This window comes from Barbatula barbatula (assembly GCF_947034865.1).
Source record: "Barbatula barbatula genome assembly, chromosome: 11".
In the NCBI taxonomy this organism is placed as follows: domain Eukaryota; kingdom Metazoa; phylum Chordata; class Actinopteri; order Cypriniformes; family Nemacheilidae; genus Barbatula; species Barbatula barbatula.
The window spans coordinates 5,567,496-5,590,918 of record NC_136774.1 but is presented as its reverse complement, the minus strand read 5'-3'; the positions used below and the strand labels follow the sequence as shown (position 1 = coordinate 5,590,918).

Here is a 23,423-nt window from a genome sequence, read left to right as displayed (position 1 = left end):
AAGACGGTATTGTTTTACACTTGTCCCAGACCCATACTGAAAATCTGTCATAAAAATATTACACTTCCACAGCTGTTGCATCGTTTCCACTAAAAGCGCCAATTCTTCCACAATGACCTTTTTTTAAAAGTTGGTCACTTGACAAAGGCCACGGGTGGACCGGGGAGGCAGTTACGAACGAGATGTAAACGTTAAAGGCAACACAGCACAAGAACCTCTCATTCCAAAGAGCACCATCTCCATTTCATGAGGCCTTCTTACCTGAGCTCGTATCAGCGCCTCAAAGCTGGGCTGAAAGTAGTCGATGCGACTGTTGTAGAATTTCGGCATCTCATCCAAAAGCTGCTTGTTCTTGGCCTCAAACTCTTCTCTGACGGGCTTCAGTTCTTCCCTGGCCTAAAAACAAAACACACAAAGAACACAGGCAATGACTTTCAGTTATTAAAGCACCCATGATGTTATCACCAAACACCCAGCGGAAGGGAAAGTTGTCTGTGAGAGGTGACCTCTGGTACGTTTCTTTTTATATATGACATCACATCTACACATATATACGTGTTGGGCAGGCCCACCAAAGACACACAAACTGGATCAATTCTTATATCCCCCGCTTTTAGTGTGGGCAGTATATGTATAAAGTTTTCCAGGGACCAGTCTGTGTATGCGGCGCACATGCGGTCCTTCACGTGTCAACATACAAATGCATAATGACCCAGAAGCTGGCGAAAACACAAACAATTACATTTTGCTTGCATTTCCGCGAGCGTGTGCGCGAAACCCAATTATCCAGTGCCGCGTTGCGCGCAGCCTCTTAAAAAAGTGCAGCTCAGAGTTGAGAGGCTGTTTCTCTTGCGTGGGTGAGAGCGCTCGCATGTATACATGTGCTCTGGATACTTCTGCACCCATCCAGCCCAGCTTCCTTCACTTGTTGCTTTGTGCTAAAAACATCAGAAATGTATGAGTGCGGACAGATTTGAATAAACCCGATGACCCTCAGGGTTCGCCACAGTCACAGGTCCTGCTGTATCTTCCACAGCTGATGCTTCGACTAGCCCGAGACATGTTCGCAACGTTCCAAACATGCCAAACAACATCGGACCGCATTGTATGGACACGAAACCACTGAGAACTTTCTCAAAATAGCTTCTTTTGTGTTCTAGAAGTTATTGTGTAACATGCCGTACTTCTACTTATTATTGGTCGACCTAAATTTACTCCATCGGGTGCTGGGCACATTGCAACAGATTTTGAAAGCAGCTCAGAGCCACAGTGTTACACACCGTTCAGTGAAATAAACCCACAATTGTATTTCCGACTCGTTTCTGGGTATTACAATGACAATAAAAGGCGATGTTTGGTACCTGATGGAGTTTGACCATGATGGGCCCTGTCTTCTCTTTTTCTTCATACTTCTCTACTTTCGACTGGAGTCTCTTGTAATCTTGAAGAGCTTGTTCCCTTCGTTTCACTGCCATGTTCAGACTGGGAAACACACTGCTGTACCTGAGTTCAGAAAAACATAGACCGCAAAGAAAGTGAGAAATGATGATGATGATGAGCAACGACAATGGAGATCAATATGAACGCTTAAGGAAAGAGGATGTTTACACTACACAATTTGAAAGATGTCAAAAAACATTTATGGAATATTGTGGTGTTTTTATAAGTGACTTATCTGTGGACTTTCTATTTTGTTGTTAATGTGCCCTCATAATCTTTAAAGGGGGGGTAACACGCAGTTTCTGCCAATCTCATATTCATCTCAAATACCTACAGAGTAGTATTGCATATTTCAAAGAGTATTTAGTTTGATCACATTTATAAAAAAACAGATATTGCTCAACAATTATTTCCGAAAACAGTCGAGGAGGCGTGCGGAACTAAAGCGCGAGCACACAATACATCATCGCATTATCCCTGCGTAACCGTGTTAATTCACTATAGGTTTGTGTTGTTTACATTAGATTGCCAATAAAGCACGGACATCAGTTTCACTTACTGCGTGCGGTTCATGTTGCCATCTTTTAGCGATGGGAAATGTAACCGTGATAAAAAAAAATGAGTAAATGTTAATGTTAAAGCTGTGTAATCGATGAAATATACAGTTTAAATTGAGTAGTAAATCTGAGTAACTCAAATATTTCTATTAGAACTCACCTAAAATATACAGTGTACATTAAAAATATAGTTTGATAATTAAATACTTATTTTTTACTAAATAAACGTTTTGTAGAAAATAAGTGATTTTTCTATAAAACATTTTGTCACACAAAGATTTTATTATGGTTTATATACTGAAGCTGTTTATTTCTTTGAAAAATATTCTGTGGGCTTGGTACATATCAGAGTGTATCAGGGTGGAGTGTATTGAGCAGAGAAATACTATGTCATATGTAGTATTCGTTTTTTGACAAGTTGACCATTTTAAGCAAGACAAGCCAGCAGGTTTAACATTGTAAAGAAGTCAGAAGTCATGAAATAGATGAAAAAAAACTGAAGTGGGGTCGGATGCCGTTTACTTTTTAACTAACATTTCTGAAACCTGACAGTCAAACACCAGAACCACACGCCGAATCGGCAAAACCATACACAAATACTCGACCTTTGACTTTTGAGTTTCCTAAAACACTTTCTCTATGTAACGCGCAAAAATCTTACAGGAAGTATATTGATTTTTAGAGGTTTTGAATAACTGTGTGTATATGATATAACCAAAAATATGACATTATATTAAAGGCGTTTGCAACAGAAGACAAAGGTAGTGCTTCATTTTTGTGTGCAATTTTGGGATTTGTGTGTAAAGCTTTGAAGAAAAAGAGGCAACGTTTTGAAAATGTGTGTAAGCGGTTGAACTAAACTGTAATAAAAACATTGACGGGGCGATGCGTCACGATACAGAAAATAATACAATTGTTACCCCTGTTAATGCAGAATATGAAGTATACACGATGTAGAGTTTCATTTACACAACAACAGCTTTTGGTTGCTGAAACCGCAAACTTTTGTTTCTTTGTAAACCCCAACACAGCCAGCGGTTTGAGTTGTTCTCCCTTATCCGTCTCATCCCTGGCGATGGCTTTGACAATGTTTTAGGCTGTACTGTTGTGTAAACGCACCCTTCTATAACAATGAAACCGATCTGACCGGAGCCCTTATTCCAGCGTACATCATTTAAAACACATTCATCAAGAATACGGGTCATTTCCTTGTGCAAACGTGGAAGAATGACACGGTGCTTGACAACTGTACTTTTCAGGAGACGCAAATCAATAAAGCAAACAAGAATGTGTCTGTAAGAAACCGTGGTGTTGTTTTTCACAATATTGCAGGAATGTTTAATAATGTCATGAAGAGTTTCACGTAGCGCTCGCCCATTTTATCAAGATCACTTAATTAAAAGACACAAATGGCAAGGAGGCATTTTGCTTCGATTTTTTATTGTTTCTATTCCAAATGAAAATCTAATCTCTGGGTGAGAAGCCTGGTCTCAGGCAACTAAAAATAGGAGAACTCTAAACTGTAACTTAGCAACAGAGTCAGTCGTTTCGGTTCGAGGCCTGACTGCGTTTCGACTTTGCCTTGCCTGGGAGCTCTGAGAAACCCAGTACAAACACACAAGACATGTACAGCTCCGACACGCAACGCGCTTTCGTTCTTTGTGACTACAGGAAGAAAAAAGAAGAGGCTGTTTACTTTGTAAAAGAGTAGGAGGTCAGTTGTAGGGTCAAGGAGCTATAAGTGTATGTTCTTATGTGCAGTATTCTGGGGATTGAGGTGAAGAATCTCCGGTGTATCTGCTAAAGGTTTTCTGCGGTCTACAAGTGATGAATAAAGTGACCCGATGTTCAGAGAATGCCAAATTGCTGAGATTAAATAGACCAATAATTGTAACATCAGTCACATTTGCCAGATGCTTCAAGGTGGTAACCGAGAAGAAAATACTACACAATATCTGAACACATGCCAGTACAAATAAATGCACGAGTAAAATAATATACAGCTGCGGGAAAAAATGAAGGGACTATTTATAGGTCTGTGTTTGTGTATAATGACTAATTTTGTTTCGTTCTGTAAACTCCAAACAATCTCTCACATTTCAAATAAAAATATTATTTCTATTTATTTGTAAGCAATACATTAAATATTTATTGGTTCTAATCTGAAAATGGAGATAAAAACAGGTGAAAATAACAGGGAAGATGCTCTGTATTTTTATAGGCCTCAAATACTGCACAGAAGGTTCATGTTCCCTTTTCGGCAACACAACGATAATATTTGCACACGTATTTAAAAAGTTCATTTTTTAACGTGATAACCTGGATCGTGCGTCTTTCAATTTGCTGTTGAATGGCCTTCACTTCTGAGGTTTGATTTTGTTGAAACTCAACAGACACCGGACAACAACACATCCAGAAATGCTTATAAAATGAAATCTTGAATTGGTCTTTTAATTGTTTCAGTGGCTGCATACTTCCTAATATTCCTAAATCTATCAAATAGTTATCAACAAGAGTCAGCAAAAATGGAAATGACAACATAAAATGCCACGACGACTCATTGACCTACTATAACGTAAAGCAAGTCAGACACCATGACGTGAACTTATCCATATAGATGGGATTGAAAAGAAAGCGGGTTAGACAGGTTATGCTCCGATACAACATCGTAACAGTTTAATGACATTTTGAAGGTTCAACTTCTGCATCTCTGTGATGAAAACATACAGTTTACTTTATGTTCTCGTCTTTTGAGGGGTTGAAGTCAAATTGACATTTGGCATGAAATCACACTGAAAAGCTTAAATTATGAATTATTATTATTATTGAGCTTACTTTTGCAAATTGGAATAAGGAGCCTGTACATGCTCCATAACAAATTTTGGTTTACTTTTAACCAAAAAGTTAGGACAATTACAATAAACTTGTAATGAAATCTTACAAAAGCATTTAGTACAGTAAAGAATGTCAGGTACTGTAAAATGGTGTGATAGAAGAGCTAGAAATTAAGATCATAAAATAAAAAACAATCAGTCACCAGTTAATAGTTAATAAGGGAGTGGGAAACAGTGGTTTAACATCTGGGTCAGAAACCAAAAGGTTGAGATTTTGAAACATGCGATCAATAAACTAGTGCAAGAGTCAAACAATTAGTAAAAATAGTGAATCGAAGTTTACAGCCTTTAACATTAACAAAGCGAGAGAGAGAGAGAGAGAGAGACCTGGCTTTAACATGCAGAGTTGTGTTAAGACAAGCCTTAAAATTGTTTCCCACAGGAAGTAGAGAAGGGAGCGGCCCAATATCACTGGCGCAACGTCATTGGAGGACCCAGCCCCGCAACCTACGCTCTCTCTCTATTTATAAAACACCACCTTGCTTCAATGGCTCTCTCGTATCTCTTCACTTCTTGGCACGGATGTTAAGTGTGACAACTGGATTACATAACACACAATACTATAACATTATATGAACTCCAAACATGACATCATTTAGCAAAGAGTTTTAAACACTTACACAAAAGACAACAGAAAAATCCCCAAAGATGCTAAATGTTGAAAAAGATTTGCACTTCGTGACTCCAAAAAGTTTCTGCTATAACTAGCCGCTATTCTTATGCCGAGTTCACACCGATAAGCGATTTGCGCGAGTAAATTACATAAAAAGTCAATGCAAAGACTCGACTAGACGCAAACTGCTGTTTGACGGGTCCGGACGTTTGAAGACACTCCCCGTCGTGTGATGGTTCTTGCCTCACTCACACGAAAACAAACTTTTCCCGCGAGTAATAAAAGAGCGTGGAGCGCGATTGTTCGTGTTTGGTGTGAGCTCAGCATTATGCTCCGATCACACCAAACACGAATTAAGCAATTTGCGTCCGTTGACTACAAACCAAATCAATGCAAAGACGCGGCAGGCGATGCAAATGTGCGTCAATCGCATCTTCCCCGTAAGTCAAAAATATTTGTAATAAAGACCGACATTTGGTGTGTACACAGCATTACAACTAATGGTATTTGCAATGCGCACGCCATACACAACAGATACACTTAACCCAGACAACGGATCACACCTATCTTAAACATCTATTTCTACATTTGATTCTACTAAATACAGTATTGTTCTTGAAAGGACGGCATCTAAAAACTCCCAACAGGAATGGGTCAGTCTGACTAGAGGACTGCCCGTCTGACTCTGCACAACCCAAACATAGTCACACGCCCGTCGTGTCTAAAAGCTTTCATGATGTTTCGTCGATCATCCACACACTCGCGCTCCACCTCGCTGTATAATTTAACACTCGTCTGGTCTGGCTGCGGGTGTGGTGGCCGCTTGACAAAGAGAATGACAGAAATAACAGCTGGACAAAGACGCAGTCACAAACGCAGATCCCCGAGCCAAACCAGAGTCTGGACAGGTTGACCGCTACAGCAACCTCCTGCTTCTGTCGGCGGGACGGCGTGGCGGTGCTTTGGTTTGAGAGATTAACCGGTTCACTCTTAACTGCTTTGTGCTGCATCACGCCTTGTTTAAATAGGTCCACGTCTTTGACTCAACCCTTGCTTCTATTTTTATAATAAAATGAGACGCGTGAAGAACACTATACATCAATACTACTGCTTACATTGGACATTTATGTATATTTTTACGCCTTTGAAAGAATGCAAGTAGTGCTTGCCCATGCAAAACTTTAAACCATGTTATTAATATTACAACCTGCCAAGCAGATGCATGACAGCTATCTTTAACAGAAACTAACAGAAACCGTCTCTTCGTAAAAAAAACACACACGCAATTTGACATTCACGTCTGTTTCGCAAAAGGCACAGGATGAGTTAAGTGCCAAATACGTGAGATAAGGGTTTTGTTCATAACCCCAACTCTTAGTATGGGAAACAGTCAGCTTCTCAACAACACACATTAGAAAAAATCTTGTATTTGCGAACAAAGACTTCAGTCAACCAAGTCTAAACAGCCACCCCCTAATGCATATCGCCCAGCAGAGATAATGGAGTGCTACTCACTCAATTCAAAACCGTTGCCGACTTCTGTTTGCGCAGACAAAACACACTCACCAGGTTCAGAGAAAAGAGTTATCACATTAAGACATCCGACACATGTCTGAAGCCATTAAAGTTTCAACAGCCTTTCAAACAGATCGCATTATAAATACTTTCATCCATGAACACTGCGAGGACATCGAGAAAGAAACGAGAAATGCTGAGCTATTCACGCACTAATGGAATCTTGTCTTTCATGGTATCTTGGCTTATTTCGGATTAATTGCGTTTCCGTTCAGGTGAAAACAAAGATGTGTGTTTTAAGGACAGGACGTAGTGACGGATGAAAGACGTTTGTTAAAAGCCAAGCATGAAATGTCCAGCGTTTGTGTGTTTGTGACATGCCCAGCTCATATTGAACTCCAAAATCAAATGGAAAAACAAAATATACAAAATAAAGCTGGTGGTCTGACTGACTCTCCTGAAAACATGTTGAGGTCATAGTTCGTGAAAAACATAATTCGAAGCAAAATATCAAATATAATCTATTTCTATATTCTATATTTATATAACTAATAACTAATGTGGAAATTGTACATAGAACATTTTATAACAAAGATAATTAATGTAATAACAGTAAATCACAGGTTTTGTATAATATTAGTATTATAGTACTGTGCCAATAGCGAATAAAATTTTTCCATTGCGACGTCATTAAAGAAAACAGATAAGCCCCAAAAATCATATAATGGGAATTCAAAATAAATGGAAAAATTAACTGTACAGAAAAAATATATATTCTGCATAAAATCTGCAAATTCTGTACAAACACAAACATAAATGTATATGCACAATTGCACTTTACAAAATAAAAGACATATTTGATGTGGAATGACATTTAGTATTAAGAATTAAAATGTGTAAAAACGTGATTTAATTATCATGAAAATTTAACCATGCAAATAAAACTCATACATTTCTCCACGTTCTATCTTAAATGATAGTTCACCCCAGATGTTGTCATCGCCCTCTTGTCATTTCAAACCTGTATGTCTTTCTTCCGCAGAACACAAAAGACGACATTTTGAAGAATGTTGGTAACCGAACAGCACAGAACCAATGCAAGTCAACAGGGTCCAGTTAACAACATTCTTCAAAATATCTTCTTTGACGTTCTGTGAAAGAGAGGTTTGAAATGACAAGAGGGGGAGTAAATGATGAAAGGATATTTTTTTTTGGGTGAACCATCACAACTGTCAATATTACCTGGACGGGTTCACCCTTTAGACTATAGGTTTTAAACCAATGCTCCTACAACAACATATTGTTTAGTTTGCACAAGAGAGATGGTCAACCTCGTGTTGAGTGTCTCCCCGGTGCTCCCGGTGTCTGTGCGTGTGTTTGTGTGTTTCTGGGCCTGAGGCCACTGTGAGAGCCTACACACACGTCCGCCACACACCCACCAGCCAGCGGAAATGAGAACCATTCCATCCTGCCACCAAACACACAACTGTACGCCTCACAACACACACCCCACCAGTGGATATTTTCTCCGTCTCTCACATCTCTACGGCTTCATCGGTGGCATGAGGTCAAAACCTCCGTGGTAAAGCGTGTGGTACTAAAAACAAATGATTATATTTTTCCTACTCAAGACAACCGGATAGCAAACTTTAAGGAAAGTTTTTGCACTAAAACCCTGAAACGCACAACATACACACACACACACACACACAGGGGCGTTTTTTTTAGGAGTGTCTCTGCGCCCACTCCTCTTCCAAGTCTCTCTTTAAGGCATGCTTCCTGTTCCGGCTCCTCCCACGAGGGGACGGAGGCATGGAATAGCACTCATGGGGGCGAGAGAGGAGTGGAGGGGCGGACAGCCAAATAAACTTTCCTCCAGACGCTTTCATTCATTCAGGACAGACCTGCAGCCGTCAGATCACTGCTCATATAAACGCTCGGCGATTTTAATGTGCGCAGCTGAAAGGAAGTCTGCCGGGCTAAATGAGAGCTGTTAACACACCTTCTCCGTATTAATTAATTGCAGCCGCCGCTGTGTTTTTTATGCAATAAACATCAGTTCCTTCTGTCAAACCGAAACAGAATAGCACAGATTTCTTCCCTGCCGAGCACATGCAGATTGATTCCAGGTGTTTAAAACAATAAGATCATTTCAGCCAGCATTCATATAGCTTAGGTTTGCCAACAAATTTAATATTAGCAATGTAACGACTCCTCAAACCACATCATTTCACTCCGGGTCAAATCAACAGATGTCCAACCGAAGATGATGTCGCAGCTGGAAACGCTTTTATATTCGATCAAAAATGATAAATACAACGTCTTCTTTCCGAAAAACCTAGTCAGCTGCTTTGCGGTCTACTTTTCCCATAAGCAGGTACACTCAAAAGCAGCAAGCTTCCATACGAAGGGACTTGATCAGGCAGAACTCTGCACACTACACAAATGAAAAGCCTTTTTTTACTGTATAGTAAGCTCAAGTAAAAGAATTCAAAATGTCACATCAAATAAAGTGTGACTAAAACAATGATGCGATACCATTTATCTTCTTAAATAATGAATAGCAATCTTGTGCAAATCTAGGCTTGTCATCCCTTATGGCTGTTCTTTACAAACAGAAGCAGTTCAGCTTTTTCACAAGCAAGCCTGTTAATGTTCTTATACACCACATGAGAGGTTCCCTTACAAAAGAAGTAACCATTGTTCTACTACAAATGAAAAAAACGTTGTTAACTCTTATATACAGTGTACTACATGAAATACAGGTATGTTAATCGTCATAAAATTCTCGAGTCCATCAAAATGCATTTTGGGTTATTTGGGTTAATGCAAAATGCATTATTAATAATAATAATAATCATATTTTATTGATCAACAATCATATAATTCCTATATATTTATTGAAACCATTATATTACCTTAATATTTTTATCATTATTATTATTGTTGTTGTAAAAAAAACTAGTTATCTGTACTCACTTTTTCAAAGGGTCGATCACAGTCTTCTGAATCTGATTGACCTGCATGGACACAAGAAGAAAATCAGAAACAGAAGAAAAGGCACTGCTAATATCATGACAAAGTTATATGGATCATTAAGTTGAATAAAACAAAAAAGGTAATTAGCAACAGGATACAACATAACCCACACATTACCAACATCAACAGCTGTCACCTCCCTATCAATACGAGGAACGTTCTGCGTTCAAATTAGAAGAATATAGAAAAGTTTGTGACGTCTTTTATTATTGGGCTCCTGGCCTGAGGAAAGCGAGAAAGACGTGAATATTAATTGAGCAGTGAATACAAAAGGCTGCAATCATCGAGGGACAGCACATGAAAGAACAGCCCCAGCTGGGGTTGAGAACGCTGAAAAGGGTGGGCTGCTGTACAAGATGAAAGTTCTCTGCAAACAAACATTTATAACAATAACAGTTTATATTCCCTCCGTTCTTCTGTGTGGTGTCAGGGCTGGAGGAAAGTCGAGAGGAGAGGGGGTGTTTGAGTTAAATGGGTATAAGCGAACGTCGCACTGCTGCCTCAAGCCCGAACCCCACACAAGTTGCCACACAATTAAAATCTTAAACTTGCAAAACATAATTTACATTTCAGATCTGAGATGTCAATAGGATTTGTTTGGCTGAAAGAATACTAACCTAACCTGGCAAACAACGCAAGTAATGGGCAAACAATCGAGCGCAAAGAGGAAAGTCGACGTGAGCTGACAGGCCCATCAGAGAATCGTAACTTATGGAGCTAATCAACATCTCACTCGCTATTGAGAGCTAAGTCAGTCACAAAGAGCAAACACAACTCGATTCATTACAGATGGGAAAGCCATCTTTCATATCATTATTAAACATGTTGAAAATAGTGAGAACAAAGCTACTAACCCGTTTATAAAGCATACTTCCAGATATCTATCTTTATCTTCTTTTGATTTTTTACATGAAAAACAGTATAATCATGCAAAGAACATTGGTTATAGCTGTGGCTTTGCACATTTTTTTATTAAGGAATGTTTGCAATAGTTCAGAACCCATTTGTTTTTTCTCCACCATAATTTCCTTCTCATATTTATAAGAAAATTGGCCCTAATACTGAACTGTGAGGTATACCGTATAAAGGGTGGACGAGATAAAAACAATTTAAACAGTGTCTACGCCGGATGCAAGCAGGATGACAAAAAAGACAACAGAACCTATTAAATCCAGAGATGCTGTCAATACAAATGCCTATGTGTCTGATGTACACTCAGTGTAGGAAACTAAAGACAGAAAATTACACTTAAAAAAATACAGATTAAACGTTTTCTAGATACATTTTTTCAGTTAAATGAAAAGATTTGATAGTAGACAGTTAAAAGAAATAAGACAAGAGATGAGAGATAAGCTGAACAGAAATGTAAGGAGATATTTTGTAGACGCTGTGAATGAAGTGATAGGCATGTATATTCCATATGATGAGAGCACAGCCTGAGGCAGACACCCCAGCTCTAGCGTGTGAATCAGGGGCCAGAGATCATCCACACACACACACACACACACACACAATACATACCACTAAAAATACATACAATGCATACAAACCTTGAAAAATCAATATTCCTCACCACCATCATGGCCGCTAGTTATTACAAGTAAAAGCTTCACAGGCCTTAAAACTGTTCAAACAGGACTTTAAAAAACACAGTGCAGGTTAAGAAACGAAGGATGTTATTACCATAACATTCTGTCTATCTGTATCCTCCCTCAGGCAATACATCTTTTCCTCGAAATAGAGTGAAAAAGTCGACCGTCTAGTTATCTTTAGCTACCGCAAGCAGGATCTGGTTGGTAACCGTGACAAAACCTCTCAATTCTGAACAACAGGGGGAGTTTGTTGCATGTTTGGTGTCTGCTTCATGGAAGTCTCATTAACCATTCAAGCATCCAGGGTGGTAATTCACACCAGCACACTGCAAAATGCAGAGCTGAAAAATCAGCTGTTGCTAACATCTCTCGTCGCCCACGGATAGTGCGCCGTTCGCCTGCCAAGTACCCATACAGTAGAGTATGAGAAAACTGTGCTCGGGCGAAAAGGAGAGAGCTGTAGAAAGCATTTGGCTTTGGTTAAACTGACAGAGGGGTCATTTGCATCAGGCTTCAATCTGCTATTTCTGAGATCCGTGGACTGTATTACTAGAGGCACTTGCCGTATATTTTGCCCTGGCAGGTTTGTGCATGAGTGAATATCTATGACATGTTTGACGGAGCAACTAATAATGGCTTTGGATATCATCTGAACGAGTTTTCTTGAAGAATTGCCACGTTCTACAGTACAAATGTCATTGGGATAATGTTCTCATTGGGATAAGGTCAAAACGTTTCCTTTGACTCATATACAGATGCACTTTTGTCAGTAAAGCCAAAAAGTATCAAGTATCAATCACATACTCTCGGCAGCATTCCGTTTCAGACATACATCGGGGTTTCAACACATCTCAAACAAAAGCCCTGCTCCGCTGTGACCTCCACATGCAAAGTGCTGTAGGTAGGGTCACAGGAGGACAATTTTACAAGATTACTAGAAAGCAAGCCCGACGTGTTACTGTAAATGATGAAAACTGTTAAAGTTTAGAAACATTTAAATAAAATAAAAGCAGTAATATATTTTAATGTGCACCTTTAGACAGTGTGTCGTACATTTACAGGATGAGTCTCTCTTCCATCTTTTGATCTTTGCATCGCCTCTACGCCCACATAATGACGCCGCATGAGAATTGTTCAGAAATCTAAGAAATATATTTTGAGAAACGTCTCAGCGGTTTTGTTTCCATACAATGGAAGTCAACGGGAGTCAATGTTACTTGCTAATCAATGTTCTTCAAAAAATATTTTGTTTTTTGCAAGACATAGTCATGCAGGTTTGGCATGAGAAAATGGTGAATAAATAAATAAAATTGAAGAAAAATATTTTTTTGGGTGAATAAGGTCTTTAAGATGTGTGAGCTTGATGTTCTGTTCCATTATGCGAATTGGGTCGTGTGAACGGCCCTTATCCCCTTTTTGCAGACCACCTGGACCTTTAAAATGCTACTCTTCTGGCGCAAGTTAAAGCCATGTAATTCGCTTAAGGGCTCTTAACAAAGTTTCAAAGAAGGAAAGGAAAAAGACAACAATCAGTAGCACCAGCAGCAGGAAATAGAAAAGACAGTAAGGCAGAGATGGAACTCATTTGAAGATGCATGTGCGCACCGAGTGTAGAAGGGCGTGGGGTCTGCTGTGAGAAAAAAAACGTACTCATGCCCAATCTGCTGGAGGGAAGACAGAACACACTTCTGCCAAAGTCTGAAACGCAACTATTTTCCACCGCCAAAAGTGGAAAATAAACACGGGTTAGAAGGTGTTGCAGGGCAGAATTGAAGACGGTACATTTTTGAAATGCAGGAAACAGAACGTTATACGTGATTGGCGTCGCTTTATACCGTCTTCACTTCACAAGTTTTTCTTCATTCAGTCATTCATGATGGACCAGACAAAGGGTAACCCATGAACATGTGCATCAGGCTGAAATGCACATTCGTCTAATTCCAAAGTATCTTTGGTTTCCAGTGTTCTGTAGACACAATGATGGTATGTCTGTGAAAGCTGTTGTTTTTGACTGTTTTGCGAATATGTAATTTCCGGAAAACCGCAGTTCAACATCACTCAGGCCTTCATGTTTATATATACCATTTTCATGAATACCTAAGCTAATTTGATCAAACATTAAAAGTGTCGGTGTTACGTTTACCCTATTAAGGGCAATTTTTGCAGCATTTTACCTCAATAAAAGCACAGAAATGTGAAATGTGTTCCGTGTGGGCATGGAGATGAGTAAGCCAGCTCCAGTGGCAGCCATATATGCTCAAACATTACATGCTTATTATGCAAATGAGCCTCATTGCCTAATAAGAGACAGCTTTAAAAGCCTAAATACATATGGTCGTAGTGGGGGTTGAGTACGTTATATATAAAGCAACAAATTGTTTTAATTTTAAATGATTTTGAAAAATCGCTGCAGCAGAATAACTGAATATTTTAACTGAGGAATATTATAATATTATAAAAAGTAAAGTAAAAATAACAGCAGTAAAGAGTTCAGTTGCTGGTATGTGGATGATTTCAAATGGATGCATGTATTTACAATGACGTGCGCTCGAGCATCCGGGTATATAACAATAACAGAAGAGATTAACTTGTTAAATAAATCTCAAGATTCTTTTAATTGAATGAATATTAACTCTTTAAATGTTCAGTTTCATATAAATCTTAGGTAATAGTAAAATCTCACTGTTATTGGCAATTGTAAAACTCCTACCTTCTCCTGATTGAAAGCATCCATTCTCTTCATGGCTGTATCTAGAGCGGTCATAGACTCCAAGAAGGCATGATCCTGCTCACTGAGTGGATTACCCAACAAGTCCCCTGAGATCTTCACTGCAGCTTTGGACATGGCTGGAAAAAAACTTGATTTCAGCAAGAACCACTGTAGAAAATCATATCATACACTGTAAAACATTGCTGTAATTTTGCTGCAGGTTTGCCAGTAACTTACTGTAGTTTTGATTACTAAACATTTTCTTAGTGATACTTTTTTTAATTTGAGTTCAACATTAATCAAAATTAAAACACTTTGACTCTTGAGATTCAAAAGGAGCAAGAGACTCTCATTACTGACATAAAACTGCGCAAAAAAAAACATTCTTTCTAAGCATTTTAGTTTTGATTTCTGGTAAAAATATTTAAAACTTATGAAATTACGCTACATTTACATTTAGCAGACGCCTACATTAACATAACAAGAAAATGTTCTGATAGAGTTGTGATAGAGTGATAAAGTGAAGATATTTAGTCGTGATTTAAAACTGTAAATTAAATATACAGTAAGTTACTGGCAAACCTGCGGTAAATCTACAGCAAAGTTTAACAGTAGTGTCAAAGGCCCTTGATGGAGTGAGACCAAAAGGTTTTTGACACTTTAAGGATCTTTAAGATCTTTAAGTAAAGGCTTTAAGACAGTATTTGTCAAGAACTCAAGAGCAAAATTACATGCTTGAGTATTCGAACATGAAAAAAAATGAAAATTGACATGAAACAGATGTTGAAGGTGATTGATCGCTGATTGATTAATCCTAATTCGTTTCCCTTTCTTTCTTCTTATTAAAAAAAAAAGGACTAACCTCACTATTCTTAGCTTTGTATACCGTGCTAGGCTTTAATGGACTAGTTTGATGCACTTATAAGTATGTTGTTATAATTGCTTCCAATGTTTCCTCATCTGTAAGTCGCTTTGGATAAAAGCGTCTGCTAAATGACTAAATGTAAATGTAAATGAATGTGTTACTGATATACCAAGGAAGCACCATTCGATTTCTGACAATAACACTATTATAACCATTTGCCCTATTAGGAGTTAAACAAACGATACATTACAAAACTATTTTTAAAATCATGATAAACATTATTAAGTATTTTCAATTCACAGCAAGTCTGTTTAAAGTTATTTACAAAAATCTAATTTTATCTATTAATTACATATTCATTATATTCATCTATTTCATTGGATATTTGACAAATACTAATGCTGTATGATGAAATATGGAGATACGAGGTTTCAGAAGGACAGCAGTGATATGTAGCTATTATTACATTTTCAATATTTAAATAAGAGTTAAATAACTCTTAACTTAAAAACCACAGCAACAGAGTTGTGTGTCTACTCTCAATGGACATTCTCCATTAGCAATTTTTCAAATGGTCCATAAGAAACATGATTATTTATGAATATCCTCAAATACAAATCTTTTGATAGAGACCAAAATGACAAAACTTTCTCCTTCTTTCTTGACTTTGCCCCAATTAGCTGAAGTAAATCAAGCCCCGTTTAGGGGTGTGAGGGGTAGATGTTTTATCTGGCTTCCTGCCTCGGGCGCGTCTGATCCGGATTGACGCTGACATGCTCATCTGATCAGCATTCTGACTTAAAGCGACTCTGGCAGGGAATGCGACGGCCTGTAATTGGGCTTGGCACTATTGAGGCATCAGTACACAATCAGAGCCCTTTAGTGAATATTCATATTCTCCGTCAACTCTCAAAGCTGCATGAAAGCAACTTGTGAAATCTTTGTTCTTTTTCAGGTACATTGCCTTGCGTTTCATGGATCTGAGAAATACAACTAAAACATCTTAAAACACTTCTGACTTTTGACCTTTTGTTAACTTCTCGACAAAAGGCCTTTGTTAATGTTACATGCAAGTGTCTGACTGCTGATGCTGTATGACTCCCTGCGGTGTGGACCGACAGAGCAAGTGCGGCTCAGATGTCCCAGACATGTTTCTTCCAATGAGCACGTGCTGAAAAATGTGTTTCCATCACGGACATGCACAAAATATGCGTCTCCTCCGACCTGCATGTTTGTTTATAAGCCATTTTGAATGATGTGAAATATGGTTCCCGGCTCAGAATCAACCATCTAGTTTTACATTGAAGGGCTCTTATAAACCATTTTCACTTTTTCCTCTTTAGTTAAAAAGTGAAAGTGTAATGTCGTTGTTTCGAGCATAAAAAAAGATTACGACACTCAAAGTTAACTGCAAAAGGATATTTTCTCTTTAACATAAATCACATTTTAAGTACTACGGCGAAGCGGTATGACTTTCATCGGGGATCATTCAAATCTGACATCACAAACCTAAATCAGCTTCTGTGCTTTTCCTCATGTCTTTGTGAAGCTTCTTTGTCTGTTCTTCCAACCTAAAGTAAAGCAAAGTGAAACATTAGAAAAAAGATCAAACAGAAAAACTTACTTGATTTCTATTATTGTAAAGAAGCGATGCTAGATCCTGCAAAACAATGCTGGGGTGTTCTGGTTGGTTTCCAGGACGTTCCAAGTGACTCTAACATGTTCAATATGCAGTTGTGGATGTTCTGGGCGATTGCTATGTGGTTACCCATTTACTCAGGGTGAGACTAAAGTCGTGTACCAGACGAGTATCTACGGGCGTTTTAATGAAAAACTATTTACAAAGAATTGTAACATTCACGTTCACTGCAGAAATTTGTAACAGAACAAATAGTTTAACAGTTTGAGGTTTTGAGAAAGAATAATATCGTTGCTTGCCTAAGCGAACACCACTAATTATGATATCCCACAGAGGCTTTAATGACACTATTGAGTGGAGAAATATTGTCATTAGAACGGTTTCCACTATTAACTGAAAAAACCCAGCAGCGAACATATGGACCCTGTAAAACTGACAGTTGTAAATGTTTTAATTACACTTGAACTGAACAGCATCATCTTGTCGTATCATCAAATGCTCTTATTAAATTTCAATCAGACATAAAACAACGGTAGCTATTTTAAAACGAGTATCCATTCATGTTCCAGTAAAACTGTAACGCTTCCCGAGCGGCAGAGGAGATCATTCGCAGGGTCCTTCTCTGCAGTGATCCATTCACACCCGTTGGGGGTGTTAACAACTGCAATTACCGCACTACTGCATCTGACTGGCGTTCACATGAATAAGTGTGTGTGTTTGTGGTGGTGATGGGGGGCTGTTCATTATAATCAATTAGGTGGAAAATGAGGCTTGGGGGACTCCCATGAGCCACCTCTCACTGCACTTATCGCAGCCATAAAGGAAAACCATGAAACAGTGGAAACGTTGGTGAAATTGCCATTTTCTGGCTTGACATCAAAAAAGAATCAAAGAACGACATGGGTGGAAAAAGTGTGGGAAAGTATATTACGGAAAAAAACAATTGTAGAGATAAAGGGGAGGTGGGAATCACGGTTAACTGGAAACGAATGGAAAGAGAGACTCTTAACAAGATGTGATAAAGGACCCATTACAGTAGGTGCTAATAGAGTAGAACTGGCCCAGCTGCTCCAGACGTCTGGCATGCGAACGTGCCACCAGCACGCCTTGTCGCAACACGTGAATGGCATTTAGAGCTAGCACAGATCACAAGCCGACACATTAGCGCCAAACCTCCACATTCTGACGAGGTATAAGGGTCAGGAGAAGAGCAAAATTGGGAAGCAAGCGGTGGATAAGATGTTAAAACAATGCATCTTCGCAAAGCCTTTTACGGGGAGGACAGAAATTGCTAGTGTGTCATAAAATGGCTTTATTTTTAAGCATTCATTGATGCATCTTAGGGATGTAACGATATCAAAATCTCACTATACGGTAAAACCTCCACGGTACAAGATGTATTGCAATATTTAAAATGACAAATGATGACTTGGAAACGTGCCATAAGCATCCTCCTTTCTTTATCCATGAATCATAACTGTTGCTCAGAGGCATGATATTAGTATGAGATGGGTCAAACCACCTAAAAATCCCTTTTATAAAATAAAATAATTGCACCAGAGGGACCATGCCAAAGGTAACATCTATTATTTTTTCTAATATTCTCCATGTAACGCCTGGAAGACCTATCGTTTCATACTGTCGTGTGAGCACAATTTTGCTATTGCGATAACACAATATCAATAATATTGTTACATCCCAATATATATAACAATTGGGTCGGTAACACATTTATTGAAGGGAATTGGATGAAAAAGTCACATGTGCAATGTTGACCACATGAGCAAACCTGGAGACCTGGGAAGTGCACTTGGGCATCACCTTCCTCGCTCACCACCACACCCCCAACTCCATTACCACCACAAAAAAATGCACGAGGACAACGGGCATTATGTTTTTGAGCTCTGGGGTGTGTGTAGTTACGTAACGAGAGGCGTTCTGATAGCAATCAAAGCAGAGGTGCGGCCCTCTCAAACAAGACTTCAGGCCCCTGCGTGTCTGTGCCCACCCCGTGAGTGCTTGTGTGTGCCATATACGTGTTATAACTCGCTGTACTGAGACTCCACCCACACAAGTGAAACAGGAACAGGGTTAGCCGTGGCACAAAGCCCGTACATCCACGCCACTGTTGAACTTTATATCATCGCAAATACTCGATTCACTTTGAAAGCTCCTTGTTATATAGTTTTTTTTCTCTTTCAGCCTATTTTAATACAAGTCGGTTTGGCATGTATAGCTCTAACAGTCCCCATTTACAGACATTTATTCATGTAGAATATTGCTAATTTACATTAGCATAAAATTGAAAGCCAAATAGAGTTATGAAAACAACTGGTTAAAATAACAAACTGCTAAGATTATTATTGTTATTGCTAATATTCATATGTCCTATGATAATCTATAGACAATTATTCATAAACATTGTGTTGCTAATGTTTCTTAATGTATGCTAATCTTTTGAAAGACTACTGTGCAATAATCGTGTTTTTACGACGATAAGTAGCCTATTGCTTTATGTGTCTGTACTCAATATGTTATGTGTGAATGCATACAGAAATGTATATCCCTAAAACTATGTCACTTTATATGCTATATTAATTTTTATAGCCATACCTATATTTATTGTATGTTTGTTTAACAACATTTTTCTGTACAGGTGCTTTGAAACGATTCAAACTGCAATAGAAACAAACCTGAGACAAATTGAATTGATCTAGACGCATTTCATTCAGACTCAGGTTCTCACATAAATTGCAGAAATACAATGCAACAGTCTCTTTTTTCCAAAATTTAAGGACAAACAAATTGTGTCTCAGTCCGTCAAAACTCTCCAGATCCAATGTCGCTCTATTTTTAAAATCCATGTACTGCTTTAGTAGTTTGTTCTCGTTGGGAAAACTTCTTTTAAAGTGCCATGTTTTGGTGAGCATTTGCAGGTAGGCTAATGATACTCACAAACATTCAAAGCTCTGTAAGCAACAAAAAAACAACAACGGACACGTCAACTTACTTTTGGAGCTTCTCATATTCCCGCTCAAAGTCTCTTTCAACCTATGGAAGACAAAATATAAAGACATGTGAGTGGAAAAATAGGAATAGATAAAATAATCTCTTTAAAGAAGTGTGTGGGCAAACTGCTCTACATTTCTATCAGCTCTCTTGGGTGTGTAATCACAAAAACAGGATCTACAAGGTAGCAGAATCTAAGAGCAAGTCGAGATCGAAAAAGCCACGTAGCCAACAGAAAAAAAGTGACTTGAATGTCATTTTGAGATGTTTTAGCTATTAGGCAACATCTCCAAAGGATCAAATAAAAAGATTTTGAAAACAGAGCAAGCAGAAGCTTTCATTTGGAACGCTGTATTTATTTGAGGTCCTGTAATTCTCTTGCCACATTAGCTTGTGTCCAGGCCACCCTACCGCTGTGTGTAGGGGGTTAATGATGTCAAAATTGCAACAGCAGGGGTTCCTGTCCTGTGGTCTGGTGGGAAAAGCCTCGAAATAAACACTATTTGGAAAGGCAGGCGGTTGGTGTCCGGCCTGTGGCCTGCCCGCTCACGGCTGACCATGAAAATGTGGCATTACAGGAAAGAAGGCGAGCTTTGGAAAGAGGTGATGAGGGAGAAAAAGAAATGACAGGGTGAATTACCTCCTTAAAAGGAGGATGAGATCAAGACTCCCGCTCCCAGACACGGAAGTGTACAGCGTCCACAACAGAGAAGAACTGATGAACTCCTAGTGAATTTTGTCGAACAATGACTCAAACACATTCCCACAATTACGCTTTTACTACAAAACTAGATTCAACTGGACAAAGTAAACCTCTTTAAAATGCCCTTTATTTGAAAGTCTACTGTTCTGATTGTAAAGTCATATTTAAACCAAGCAAGTTTTTAAAAATCTCTGGACAAGAAGAAGGTCCAGTGTATATATAATATAATATACATAACTACATCTTCAGAAGTGTATAAAGACCTTCCATAATGAAGCGTTATGTTTGTATTACCTTAAAACTTCTATCTACATACACCGCGGGTCCACTTGCATGGAATTTGCCATGTTGTTTCTACAGTAGCCCTAAACGGACAAACTTCTTTGGCAAAGAAGTAAAAACATGACGACATCATCATCTTCAGTTCTGTGTCAGCCACCCTTAGTGCTTCATAAGGGAGGGGTGGAGTGAGCCGTTGGTCGCAATTCGCAACCTCACTGGTTTATGACGCCAAATTTCATACACTGGACCAGGATTTACATAGTCGAATCAGAAAAGTCACGTCATGCCTATAGTCGGATCGCATACAATGATTTTGGTTATATTACTTTATTATATATTTTTTATCATGCAGGCGCAAAGTTCAGTCTAAGTAACAAACTATGTGCATTTATAGACAAAGTGTCAAATCATATATATATGCCTAAACATTCAGTAACTGACAAATGTTTAGAAAAATTCATTTGTAAGTCATATGCGCGTGCGTCCGGAACGTGCTGCTTCTCTTAAATGGTCTGACAGCACAGAAGACGCGGAGAGATGCGATTCTGCGCTGGTTCAAAGCCAGACCTCGGGCTTATATACGCCGGGGGTTCCAGTAACCATCCCTTAAAATGTCTCATTTATTTACATCATTAATAACGTTTATATTTCTGGCGGTGCAGTGCGTGCCCGTCTGCTATGCCACTGCCTATATAACCAAAATGGCACATTCCCCATTGCATAATACCTCTGCGAAGATTCGACTGTGACATTGGTAGTTGAATCAGGCTCCTCCTATCGAATCTTCGACTATTCTGGGTCATTCTCTAAAATTTAAACTTTGCTTGAGATGACCAGTTCAGGAACCCCATTTCGAACACTGCTAAAGCAAATGAAAGGTCTGCTTTCCACCAGGCAGTGCCCAATTGAATGAGTCTGGCAATAAAGACGAAAAATACCAGGTCTTGGTTTTAGTTGTTCATAACAAATGGCCAGGATGAAGTTCTACAGAGAGTTTGTCCATTTTAGTTTTGTGATGTCGTCCTTGTGATTCTGTGTTTTTGTTTAGTCGCCGCTCTTTGCCGCCAAGCTGACAGCCCTTTCGTTCTTTCATGGTGTGACCTTTGAGTCATTGGATGGACAGCTCTCAAAGCCTCGGTCCCTGACTGGCCGTCAATCTTGATTCTGAACACCTTTACCTCCTCCTCCACATGGTCTGATTAACTCTTTATCTGCCATTTCAGATCCTGTTACTGACCGTATCCTTGGTATCAACCCGTCTTAACTAGTTATCCCTCTTCGCCCCCCTTTGGCCTGGAGTTCAGTCAGAATGGTGATTTGCCAAGTATTTTAAGACACAATAAGCCTTTTTAAAAATTACAAGCGGGTCGTAACTGGTGTGTTTAATGTCATAGAATAAAACGTGAAAATATTTAGAGGTTTTGTTAACCACAGACCTTATTTCAGACAATTTACCAAAAACTCATTCAAAACCCCACAGTCTTTGGAGCGATGGAACCGGAATTCCTAAAATGCTAACTCGCTTCCGGTTTTTGCATACAAAAATACGTCATCTCCAAGTCTCCCTATAGCAGAAAAGAAAGATTTTAGGGAAAGTCCAATTTGCCCTACTGTCAGCTGTTTTGCAGTTTGCTTGGTGGGGCTTTGGTTGCATCGAATTGTATCTGGTGTAGACATGGTGTAGGGCATAACAAACTTACAATAAAGAATAAGAAAGGATTTTAGCACTTACTGTTTTTGAAACTATTTGTTTCTTCGGTTGTCCGATTTTGAAAGGAATCCTAGGAAAAACAGAAAATACAATTACTGGAAAATTAATGACAGTATCCGCCATTAGATGATGAATTTCACTTGGTTGCAGATCGGAACAGATCCCTTTCTTGACGTCTAAACCTAACTTTTGTTTCTAAACCAAAAAAACAAATGCTGATACGCACGCCTACAGGTTGTCCTTCAGTCAGGTCACGACAGTTCGTTTTGTCTTCGGATAAAATCTCACACAAAGTAAAATAAGTGAAATACTTAACTTATTTATAAATTGTATATACAAATATTGTACATTTATGTTATAAATTGTATAAACATAGGACGTTGTTAGCGTTGTGCTGTCTGGAATTGGACAGCTTTGGTAAAAATTTGTAAGCAACTTTAAGCAGGCTAAAGTCCAGATCTCCTTACATTCTAACATACATGACCATTTTTTGTTCTACAAGAACTCTTTCAAAACAAAAAAGAGGTTGCTTTACAACCTATGACAGTCCATTTAAATGTGCTATAGTTCAACATTACATGACTAATGATGGGGAAGCATGCGCACACACAAAAGTAACACTGACCTAAATAACTGATGACTGCATGACGTACATAAACTTCTCTGGGCAGAGAAAGAATCTCCCAAAAAATGACATAAGAGTAGCCCTAGACCAATACTAGAGAAGTGAGCACAAACAGAAATACACACTTCTTGGATTCTGCAATTGCGAGTCCATAGACGCAAGCAGACGGCCGTCTTTGGCTATTGTGTCAGGCTTCCCTATTTTCAGAATCTCATCATCACATTTGAGA

General features: G+C 38.8%; 1 protein-coding gene across 1 annotated transcript in view; it reads right to left on the bottom strand.

Moving 5' to 3' along the window:
* bin3 (bridging integrator 3) overlaps nt 1-23,423 on the bottom strand; it is a 39,054-nt gene that overhangs the window by 6,402 nt on the left and 9,229 nt on the right. Inside the window, exons 2-8 of the mRNA XM_079467754.1 lie at nt 22,591-22,639; nt 19,875-19,915; nt 16,735-16,796; nt 14,361-14,497; nt 9,999-10,039; nt 1,362-1,503; nt 262-396 (exon numbers count right to left, since the gene is read on the bottom strand). Of these exons, the coding sequence (XP_079323880.1) occupies nt 262-396; nt 1,362-1,503; nt 9,999-10,039; nt 14,361-14,497; nt 16,735-16,796; nt 19,875-19,915; nt 22,591-22,639 (607 nt within the window). The remainder of the gene's footprint in view (nt 1-261; nt 397-1,361; nt 1,504-9,998; nt 10,040-14,360; nt 14,498-16,734; nt 16,797-19,874; nt 19,916-22,590; nt 22,640-23,423) is intronic.